We start from the raw sequence: 12244 nt of genomic DNA, 5'->3' as shown, positions 1-12244 counted from the left end.
ACATTTTTTTTATTGCTCAAGTCCAAGCAGCCAGAAAACCTCCCAGCAATTGAAACACATGAGAAAGAAAACATTAAAGCTATTTTTCATATTTAACATCACCTCATAATTGTGCAAAGCATACTCACACATACCTGTATGTCAGAGTTACATGATATGAGAATGACCTTAGAACTGCTGCCTTTTATTTTTTATCTTTTCCTAAAATGTCATAAATGAAACACATCCATGCATTCAGTATTTTACTAAGTGCCACACTGTATTCTTTTCCTACAATTTGATTTTGAACGAATCAGCTGAAGTACATAAAACGAGGTAACATTTTACTGATAACAAATTATTCATTCCTAAGTCTCATTCATTATTTTAAACCTGAGGCAAAGAAATACAGATCTTCAAACATAAAAGAAATTTAAAACCAATTCAGTATGCATGATCTTCTTCTATTTACTACATATAAAAGGCACATCAAAAATCAGGCCAATTTAATTTCAGAATGCACATTTCTTTCCAGCTGCTTAGACCTAGTGCTAGGCCACTCCAGCAAACAACAGAATTCCATGGGAACTACATTTCCAGCACCAAGGAGGGCTTCCTAATCAACCAATTTCCTCCAGATATAATGAGAGAAAACAAAGTTGCAGTGCCATTTTATCCATTAGATATAGAAAACACAGAAACATAGAATAAAAACCATAAATCCAATTTAAAAAATTCCAAGCTCTAGACTGCTTAATGAAACAATTACTCTATTAAATGTCCTTTTATATTTATATTTGGACTTTGAATGCAATATAACTAAATTCCTTCTAGTTTAGCTTTGATACAAACCTAATTACTACCTTGACTGTAAGAGGTGCAAAAAAAAGGTGAAGAATAATCTACACCACCTCCTTTTGCTTCCACTGAAGCTCAAACCCTCACCACCTTTTTCCCAACACTGAGAAGGTATTCTGATGAAAACAGCATTTGTGCGTTACAGCCCAGAACAACGTTGCCTTACTGAGCACTGAAGGAATGCTTTACTGGCTATTTGCAAAGCCATACATTTGGGGATATTATCCCACCATCTTTCAAACAATTTTTGCATAAGCCTGCAGTTTTCCTCTGAGCATAACCTGCTAGCAGCCAAACCAGAGCAAGCTCAGAACCCTTATGAAGCAGCGCTCCATGATGGGAGAGAGAGGAGGGCCAGAGTACCTCCAGGCTAGGCCTGAGCCTGCCAGGTGGGCAACAACCATGTGAGACAGTGAGTGTATCTCTTGTTAATCATGCTTTGGAAAGCAACCAAAGTTGCTCATGGCTTCCATCTCTGAAGAGACAGTTTTAAACTAATTCACTGCACTCACACTTGTCCTAATGATGGCAACGCACATGAAGGAGAATCGCATGGGAAATGCACAATAAGGTTCATCCTATGTCATAACAAACCCCACAGCCTTACAGTTTCAGGACTTTTCTATACTAATTTACAGGGACAAAGAAATCTGGATAAATATGAACAAAGATTAAAAAAAAATAAAATAAAATAAAAAAATCACTGAAGGATGAAAATATTTAAACCATGACAGAAACCCAGGGTGGTGTCAAGCACTCGAACGCTCCCATGTTTTTAAAGAGTTATTTAGCTCTTTGTTTAGTTTCTGTACCAATAGGAACAAGAGCCCCAAAGTTACATAATCTCAGCATTTCCCACCTCCTAGCCAGCATGCATCAGTCTCCTACAGCCTCAGTTTCATCACAGAACACACTGCTGTCTGATTCCCACCCCCCCCTTTTTGTATTCTCCCTAGTTTAAAGGCATGATTCATTCCCGCTCTTTCCCCTACTCAGCCAAATCCCAAAACCTGAAGGGTTTTGTAGAAGTGTCTGAACACAATACATACAATTTACAACCTCTGACGTTAGTCAACATATTTCCTGCTGTACACACTGTGCGTCAAAGTGGCTCGCAGGCATCAAAGCAGCCATTAGCATGCTAATATCATCTGTACTGACCCAGCACATCTATTCTCTAGAGATCAGTACTTAATTTATTTTTCTATCTGGGTTCAGAAGATTGAGTGTTAGGAAATATATGTCACCTTGCATTAAAACTCTGCACTTTTTTTATAAACTAGCTAAGGAGCATTAGCTTGAAGGACAAAATGAGGTCCTGCTGAGACTCAACATCATGGGAAAGAAACACAAAATCACATCAGCCACTTCAGAAATAGACCAGTCTACAGATTTTTCACTAAGTTACAGTTGATTAAACAGTTTTGCAGCTTTGAATCACTGTATTTCATATTTATGAAACTTACAGCGATTGTTACAAATATCACTGTATTTTTTAAAGGCTACTATTAACCTGAGGCAGAGAGATTTATTTTTGTTCTTAGCAAGATCAGCCTGAAGGGCAGCACAGTTTCCAAAATCTCCTGCATGAAGTTGCACATGATAATATGCAAGCTTCACACCAAGACAAACACTCCCAAAACAAAAATGTAAAAGCACCTACACCAGCAGACTAGGTGGCCCATGGTGCCTTCTACAACACGTTTTTGACTCACTGGACAGTCTCAAGTGTTTCTATGTGCTGCCCTTAGTAAGATATTTTTTACACTTATCCTGCAAACAGCTACAGACAGCACAGTGGATTCTGTTCCATGCTAGTTCATTAACACAACTCTTCCTGAATTTCACTTAGTTATATGAAGGCAAGTTTGAATGGCAATGCCGTTGTACAGATGCCACAGAATATAAACAGAAGGTAACAGAAAATGCACATGTTCACTTAATGCTTTTCTCAATTCTATGCATAAACTCAAAATGCAAAAACCTTTATCTTATTAAAATGTGATGCACTCTTAAGCAGTCTTAAATTACATATTAAAAAATTCCAACATAGACTAATTTTGGAAAGTTTTTTTTTTTTTTTTAATAAAAAAGGAAATACTTTAGAACACATCACACTAATTTACTTACTTCATCCACTGCATACTAATTTAAAAAAAGCATATGTATGAAAGGTAATGTGCTGTTCTTAAATATTTTAAACAGATCATTCACCCTATTCCTTCACACTTGTGTTTTCTACAACAGATAATACTGAACACATGAGTTTAAGCAGCTTAAGAAAAACTTAGTGCAGAAGCTGATATAGTGGTAGAATATGTCTGGGGTTTTTTTTTGATTGTTTTAAACTGTAAAACAGTAATACTAACATGAAAATTTAAAAAAAAATTAAGTGCAGTTAATCACAGTAAACTTACCAACATCCATGGCAGTTTCCATGAAGCTTTTCTGCCTTGAGGCAAATTCAGCCAACAATTTCTGTTGCCTTTCCCTGGCCTTCTGTCGTCTGAGTGAAAGAAAAAGGGGAAAGTGGGGGGAAACGTGGAAAGGAAAAGAATGGAGTAAGTGTCAAATAGAGTGGAAAAATAACATCAGGCTGATTACAATTACCACTTTAGATATCATTCAAACTGCAAGCTCTCTAACTAAAAATCTGATTTTCAAGGAAAAAAAAAAATTATTGCATTAAAAGTAAATTCTGGTGAGAAATAAGCAAAAACTCTTAATTATGAAAGGAACTCATAAAATTCTGTCCTAAAAAAAAACTTCCAGAGGGTCCTTGCTATCACTAAAAACAACCAAGTGAAAGAAAACACTTCCACCACCCAGGTCCTTAATCTTGAAAGTCATCTTTCTACTATACAAACACAAAGTAACAGTGAAATGCCTGGCATCACAAAACTCTAATTTCTCATGAACAACCAATCAGCTTGCAAATGAGGTAGGCTTTTTACCTTTTTTTTTTTTTTTTTTTTTTTTTTAAATCAGGCCTGATTACAGATAATTTTCTCTATTTGAGACTCTTCATACTGGCATCCCCTCCCCAACATCCACCTATGATACTGGCCACCAACATTTTTTACCTCTTGACTTAAGTTTGAGATAGCTTCCAGTTTGAAAGCACTTGTTACAGAAACATTTCACTCCATTCTTAAAATATCACAATTAATTCAGTTATTTCTGTAAAATCTCCTAGTTCCTGAGTTCACCAATGCCTGTTTTCATCATCTTTTTACATTCATCACCATTCCTTTACCCACTACAACATGCACATTTACCAAATTTTCCTCTTCTGTAACTATCAGGAAGGGATCTTCAGTTTTACAAGAGTTTACAGATAAGGGAAATTGGAGAGTTCAAATGGGGAAAAGCCAAACCAAGCTCACACTATAGCTGCTCACCAGATGGAGCAGGTGGTGAGTGCTTTACATAGCACCGGCCAGTGCAAGTAGGGAAGATCTATCAGAGCTATGAACTCCGTTCATGAGCATTAACAACAATATTTTCTCCCACCTAGTTAGAGAGGATTAAGATAACCAATGAGGAATTTGAAAACATCTCTCAGCATTTAATACGAATCCTCTTCAGTTTACAGTACTCCTGACACTCACTGCTCTAGCGCAGGAACAGACACGTACAGGCTCAAAACAGCAAATTTAATGCAGTTTGTTACCCTAAGGTGCCCTGTACATCAAAGCTTCTAACCTGCTTCCCTAAAGGCACCTTAAAAATCCAAGCGTCTCTGCCCATTTATCTGTCATACTGCAGAGCCACCATTTCTTAAAATAACTTCTATTTACAACAATCCGAAGATTCATTATTTTGAGGATCACATCAGGGCATTTGCTAAACCTGTTTTTATTTATTTCCCCCTGGGAATTTCTCAATATATGCCTCAGCTGAAAGCAGAGTGACTGTAAATAGAGGCCTTTAATAAGACGACATAAACAAACTCTGACAGATTCAGTACAGCTCAGTAATTTTCCATGATGGCCCATGGGGGTATGACACTGCAATTCAAAAAAATACTGCAAGCAGCTCAAGTTCTCCAGTTCTGTATTTTGGTTTCTATGGTGACAACTCCTTGTATAAGCAAGGCGAAATCTGTCATCATACATCAAAGTAACCAAAGAGGATCACACTGAATGCTAAGTCTGCATGATCTTCATTAGTACAAAATTGCACTTACAGAAAAATAAAGAAATAAAATCAGGAAAAAGTAAAAATTACAGCCTGGCCATATAAAAGCAATGCCAGCCTATGAGATCAAGTCATTTTAGTTATTACATTGTCAATAAATGTAACAGGTCCCCAAATGCCTTTATGGATTTGAGAACAGGAAGATAGTCACTCAAAATCAAAGAATGACAAAACATTCATTTTCATGTATTTCATTCATATTCATAGATCACTGCAAATGTTTTATGTTTTCTAAAGGGAAATAAATAACCTCATCCTTTTCTGTAAGGAAAGTTACTTGATTCTTTGATCCCCACCTTTCTGTAAATACAGAAGTCTAGCACTACTGAGAACCAGATCAACCAGTAGATGCAAGACACATATTGCCCTTCTGCACCCTACTGTTTTGTTATTAATGTTACCTTTCTTCTTTATCCAATGTTTTCTTCTCTGCAGAACTAATTTTTTTTGGTGGTACAGGAGGCGTCACCTTTCTGCATATCTCTTCTATTATACGTTTATTCAGCCTGCTCTGTACGGCAGCTTTCAATAAAATTCTTTCTACTGCTGTCATTCCATCACCATGAGAGTATCTTGGAATTTCTGGGTGGATTAAAACATCCACATCATCCAACCATGGAGGATAATAAGAGTTCTGTTTTCCTGAGAGTTTGTGGTGTAATTTAATCAGCAAGGATAGCATACTTTCTTTAACTTCTAGAATGGCTGTGGTTAGCTGTGGAGTTGCACCAGGTGCTGACCATTTCATCGATGCTTTGGGCCGAACCACTTGATTTGCTTCACTGGTGTTCCGATTGATGATCTCCTGAAATTTTTTTCTACGTTCTGCAACCAAACTGAACACTTGAGCTGTCCCCGAGTTCTTGTGGAAATAAAATAAATCACAGTGATCAATTTTCAGAAATAAAGGATAAACAACATACATGTATATAAAGCCACAGAAATATTTTCAATGAGGAGGAAATCTACAAAACATTTTAAGATTCTCTCTTCCAAACTGTAAATTCAAAGTCAGTATACTAAAATATTAACGCTGCACATCATACTTTTATACAAACCTGATATACACAGCTGCATAGAAAGCCAAATACAAGAAGAAATTTTGTCCATACCGAAAAGCCTAACAACTAACTTTGTTCCCATTAAACTTAGAACTCCATTCTCCAAGCAACATTTTCTGCTCTTTCAGGAATATCCGTCATTTTCGTATCTTTGAGCTATTTTAAATTTCTTTAATAGAAGTCTACTGAGTACTGTCACACCATGTAGCTCAATCCCAAGCAGGTGATCCCAACATCCCCACAGGCACTGTCCATCCTGCTTAAATTAGCTGAGATCCAGAAGGCACAAACCCATTTTTGCAAGCAGAGCTTGCTATCCAGTGCCAACAAGTGCAGTTACACTAATGAATGAGCCTAAATCCATACTAAATCCATAGCAAAAATGTTTCCTGAATATTCATTTTGGCTCCCCCTGCCAAAAAAAAAAAAGAAAAAAGAAAAAAAAAGAAAAAAAAACCAAAAAAAGTAACAACAACAAAAAAACCTGCCAAAACTACTTGGTTTCAAATGCACTTTCAATTTAAGTTTAAACTAACCTAGATTTGAGAAAGCTAGAACTACTCTAAATTATTAAATGTTAGTAGTATCTTGGCAAGACAAAAAAAAAAAAAAAAAAAAAAAAAAAAAAAACAGGCCTAAACACAAAGCTCAAGCAGTAAGCTAACAAAGATGTTTTACATTTGATATAAAGTTTTAATTTCAAAATAAGTATAAATTTAAAGACCATTTTTTTTCCCCCCGTGAGTCCACAACCTAAGATTACAAATCAAGAATACAAAAAAAGCAATATAAATTAAAAGAAAATTCAGGCAAATTAGAAGATGTCACTGAATGTTAAGGTGAGCATGATTAAAGCCACATTGCTAGTTAATTGCTTAGGAGAACAAACTGCACACAGATCTACCTCTCTCTGAAGGCTCTTCCGCCTTGAACTCTGGTAGATTGAGGACAAAAAAGATTAATTAACTGTAACATCTGGAAGAAGATAATTGAAACAACTTCTGATGTAAAAAAAAAATTATCATAAGAAATTTACAGAAATAGTAAGAAATCTCCCCTTCCCCCCACCCCAAAACGAACCAAACAAAACCATCAGCCAACAGGAAAGAGGCAGTATTCATACATACTTACTTGTGATGAAGCTAAACCATCTGAACTGGTACTTGCAGGTGGTTCTTTCTTCACTTCTGGAGCAGTTTCTGGTACTCTTACTCGGACATAGTTAATGAAATGCCGCATGTTAGAAACCAAGTTACTACCTGGAAACCAACTGTCATGACAACGCTCTGGTCCGCCTGTAGATTCCTGAAGATAAAATTGTATATATTTCCTCATAAAAGCTGCACAGATCATTGCAATTTATAACTGTACTACAAAAACTTTTAGCTCTCCACAAGACATCAACATTATGATAAAAGTACCTCACTAAAGTTGATACAGTTTTTTAATTAATGATTGATGTCTACCTTGAAGACTACAACTGATAAATAAGTATATATCATGTTATCATTGCTATCTAACAAAAGCAAAAGAAACAGGGTAATAAGAAGCTATGTAATCTAAGAGTAACACAACAAAGAATCTAAAGTTTGTACAAGTCAACCTCAAAAATGAAAAAAATGCAATTACTATAAGAAAAATATGATTGCTAATGACAATGTTGATTATGGTTTCATTTGAAAATCTAGGAATCCGAGTTTTATATTCAACTCTTTTATTCCAACAAGCTACCAGTACTGATTTACAAAATAGAAAAAAGGACGTATAACTGATCTACATTGTATCACTACATGATACCTTTTTTAATAAACATTTTTCAGTGAGGTTTTTTGTTTTGTTTTGTTTTTTTAATGAAACATCTTACCACCTCTTCATCTGATTCTCGTTCTGGAGAATTTTCCAACCCCAATTCAATCAAATACAAAACCATACAAAGGACATGTTCTGACAAATTCTGATGATCCATTAATATCTAGGCAGAAAAAAAGATAACCACATCTTGAAAGGTTTTTATCTTTCATAGTCTTACAATCTCAATTACAAAACAAGAAAAAACTAACATAACACAACAGAAATTAACAAAAGCATGACAGGCATCTGTAAGTTACATTGGGAGGTAAAGAAAAGCCATAGGTCTCATGCGAACAAATACAAAGTACTGCCTGCAAGTTTTCTTTCAGCACAACCTTCTAGGTTACTTAGGCTACAAAAGCCTTTGAGCTACATATGCGATTTTCTTTATTTTTAATAAAATCACTGTGCTTTCAAAGAGTTGTGTATGAGATATGAGTTACCAGGAAAATATTAGCAGGCAGAAAAATATGAACATCACTTGCAACCCTAATGTATTTTTAGTAGATGCTGAGCTCCAACTTCAGTACTTAATTTTTTTGTCCATCATAGCACTTTAGAAGTCTTACCGCATTCATGATATTTTATTTTTCTACATAGATTTTTGAAATTGCACTCATAACATAGCAAAAGCTATTGCTTACTGAAGCTACTAATTTGTCAGCTTTTGAGAAATAATACTTCTCTAAAGGTGAAATCTATTGAATTAGTTCAGATAAATTCTTCAGTTTTCATTCATCCTAATGGTGCATTGTCAATTTATTAGGTACTTCATTACAGAAAGAAATTGGGTAAAACAAGAAATAGAAACAAGAAGCCTGTGAGTGCCACACTCTTACTGCTGTATTTAACAGATTCTCTGTTCGACAAAAGCTTAACAGTGAAACAATGAAAGAGCTTAAGGGTAGTAGGAAAATCACTGATGTGCCTCAATCAAAACATTTTTCAATAGTCCCTCATCCGCTTCTGCAGCACATTGCCCTGAGAACACTTTCCAAATACAAGGAAGGACTCAAAGACTCATCCTCTGATGCATATGTGCTCTTGAAAAACAATGCATTTCTCTTAAAGAGGACAGCTAACTACCAAAGGAAAATTTAAAGGCATGAATTAGTTCTGAAAACTAAGCACTATAACATTATTAAAGACAGAACATATCCAGAAAGTTACATTAGAACCAACTACAGATTTGAGACTTATTTGCCACTTTGGATGTAAGGCTGCTGCTGCCACCCAGCTCTTCAGCAGGAGCCAAAAGAACACCATACAAATCATTATTCTATCCAAAACCAAAATGCAACAAGTCAAACAGTAACTCCGATCATTAAGAGAGTACTTAAAGTAGGACTGTCCGTGTACTTTGGATACCTAACTTAGGAGAATGTAATATGAACTAGTCACTCATGAAATAATCATCGTGCTAGTCCTACGAAAGAAATGTAAAATAAGAAATCTCTCTGTAGTCATACAACAATTAATGAAAAGAATTTAACACAGTAAAAAGGAAATTTTAACCACATCAGTCATTTTGATGTTTAAATGTGTGCTCAGCTCTCAAGAAGAATTCTAATTGAAAGCATTACTTCATGAGAACAAAATAAGTGTTACATAAATTTGAAACTTACTATTCAAGAACACCAACAAAACCAAGACTCTAAGCATTCCTTTCTACAAAATAAAATACTGGACTTAATAAGAATTATGACAGTACCTTGTAAAGAAGTGTAAACAGCACAATGTGCAAGGTTTTACAGTGTAAAAGCTTCACGAGACCTTTGTAACTCGGATGTAGTGGTGTTCTTTTCTTGTAAGGAGGCCATGGGTTGCCAGGGAATTTACCACTCTGCTTTAAACTGTTGAAACATGTTAGATTTGTGTTAAACGTAAAAGTGATGCAGACAACTGTCTGTTACACGCAACTGCACTGCACTCTTGCAGATGTTCAGATCAACTTCAGAATTGATGACCATTTCTCAGTTTAATTTCTCTAAGCAAAATTCCAAACACATACACAAACAGCGCACAGTTCCATTTTTCTGTGAACTACCACTGATCAAAATGACTCTTGTAGAGCCATATGAATTCTTAATTAAGAATTCATTTTCTTCCTAAGACTTACACCGAAGAGATGTAGAAATTCTCACGTCATCAAAATCCACATTAGTCAGACATCAAACAGAAAATTCACATTTGTTCAACTAGATTACAGAAAGCAATAGGAAACACTAGAATTTTTAACTTTGCAGACATGACTGTGCTGGTAGATCCAACTACAGCTTAAGCATTAAATTCAATGTGAAGATACCTTTCTCTTACAGTACATGTTTATGATGAGCCTTTGACTTAAGACAATAACTAAAGGGGTGGAAGATTATTTTACGTTTTAATAATGTTTTGAACCTGATTTTTACTCTCAAGGAATGAAATAAAAGAAAACTAAATTAAGTCAGGTGAAGTGAAATCTGTAAGAAGAATCTTACTGGATGGCACATAAGGGACAGAATAACAATCAAATCTTGTTGCATCTTAGAAGGGCGCCCCTGAGTGGCTTTTCCTATATTTAAATCAGAATTTATTGCATTTTTCCATGGTTTCTGTCATGGGTGAACACATAAAAAAAAATGCATTACCTTCAACATCATTTCAATAGACAGAAACATCACAGAAATCACATTGAGGTTGGCAAGCCATCTAGTCCTACACCCGTTCTCAAGTTGGGATGACCAGAGCAGATCCCAAGGAGGACACTCCACAGGCTCTCTGGGCAACCTGTGCCAGTGGCTCCAGCAGCCACACAATACAGAAGTGCTTCCTGATGTCCACATAGAGCCTTTTTTTTTTTCAGTTAGTGCCACTGCCTCTTGTCCTGGCACCACTGGAAAGATCCTGGCTCATCCTCCTTTCAGTTTCTTTTACATATATACATAGACATATACATATAAAGTAATATTAATGCTTCAGTTACCTAGATTTAAATAATATAAAAAAGCTCCTTTCTGTAAGTGATATGACTTATTTTAAATATTAGATCTGTAATTTGTCACTTGAAATGTATTAAACATTTATGGAAGAGTAAAGACTAAGCTATCCAGAACTTTGGATAAATTTACACTGTGTAAATTTATGAGCTATTTACTCAAAGACAAATGGGGAGCCTGAAAACACTGATAATATTGTTAACGTTTCCAGAGAGCAAAACCAACAAACAAAAACAAATCCTGTGGTGCAACAAACAAGGTATTACATTTCTAAAACTGATTCAACTTACAAGGCTGTGTATCTGTCCATTGCAGACTGTACATCTCTACGGTAAACTGTTCGAAGAATTACCATTACAGGGTCAAATTCCTTATCCCAAACTTCAGCTGTTGTTTAAAAGAAGTCACAAGTTACAATTCTCTTTACGGACATCACAACTTATTCCCGAGTTTCTTCTTAATTAGCTTCATATCATTTCCCATTATATAATCATTTTTTGCAGCACAGTACATCATCTTTTTCTAATTCATACTACTAATAATTACTTTCTATATTAGCAATTATTACTACTTATCAAGGCATTACAATTTCACCAAAAATATTTTTTAGGTTCCAAAACAGAAAATAACCCATTAGTTAAGGGCACAGGCCTTTTCTATTAAGTAGCTTTATTTTAGTGTCTTCCACCTTTGTTTATTTTTTTTTTTTGTTTTCTTTTTTTGGTTTTTTTAAATGTAATTCTTTACTAAAGGGGAAAGAATCATATATTCCTGCTTTAAAACATACTTGAAACACATTAATAGGACTTTAAAATCTAAATAAATACATGTGCTTGCATCTAAGTATATTTAGGCAATCCCAATATACTATCTGTATGTTCCCGTATGAATCATGTCTTGCTCTTTTTGATTTCTGAGCACATCTAAGAAAAGGTTATAATCGTTTTTCCTTTGATACTTGATAACCACGTGTATTCTTGAAAATAGGAAGCAAAGTCTGCAAAGCAGTAGCCAGCAGGTGACATTTAAGTATTAAGTGCAGTGAGCCAAATGACTAACTTTTTTGTTCCGTCTTGACAGTAGCCAACTTTCTTCTCAAATTCTGAGATCAATCATTTAGAAACATGCCTTTATAATACATATATGTATCATTTTGGCATTAAGCCTTAATTATCCCCAGTTCAGTTTGTAGCTGTAAAGTAAAATGCTGTGGCTTCTCAGAGTGATCACAAATAGAAGTCTGAGCAGAATATTAATAAATTCATTGCACTTTCGTCCCCATTTAAAAGTCAATCAAAACCAAAACTAAAGTTTCCA

The 12244-nt window shown here is 35.2% G+C and overlaps 1 protein-coding gene across 1 annotated transcript in view; it reads right to left on the bottom strand.

Annotated features, from left to right (window-relative positions):
- UBR3 (ubiquitin protein ligase E3 component n-recognin 3) overlaps window positions 1-12244 on the bottom strand; it is a gene marked incomplete at both ends in the record, with an annotated part of 91150 nt that overhangs the window by 41609 nt on the left and 37297 nt on the right. Inside the window, 7 exons of the mRNA XM_079539337.1 lie at window positions 3255-3343; window positions 5439-5899; window positions 7003-7032; window positions 7230-7403; window positions 7963-8070; window positions 9661-9802; window positions 11218-11314. Coding sequence (XP_079395463.1) covers window positions 3255-3343; window positions 5439-5899; window positions 7003-7032; window positions 7230-7403; window positions 7963-8070; window positions 9661-9802; window positions 11218-11314 — 1101 coding nt within the window. The remainder of the gene's footprint in view (window positions 1-3254; window positions 3344-5438; window positions 5900-7002; window positions 7033-7229; window positions 7404-7962; window positions 8071-9660; window positions 9803-11217; window positions 11315-12244) is intronic.

Source organism: Tetrao urogallus, assembly GCF_951394365.1.
Source record: "Tetrao urogallus genome assembly, chromosome: 8".
Taxonomy (NCBI): Eukaryota; Metazoa; Chordata; class Aves; order Galliformes; family Phasianidae; genus Tetrao; species Tetrao urogallus.
This window is presented reverse-complemented; position numbering and strand designations above follow the sequence as displayed.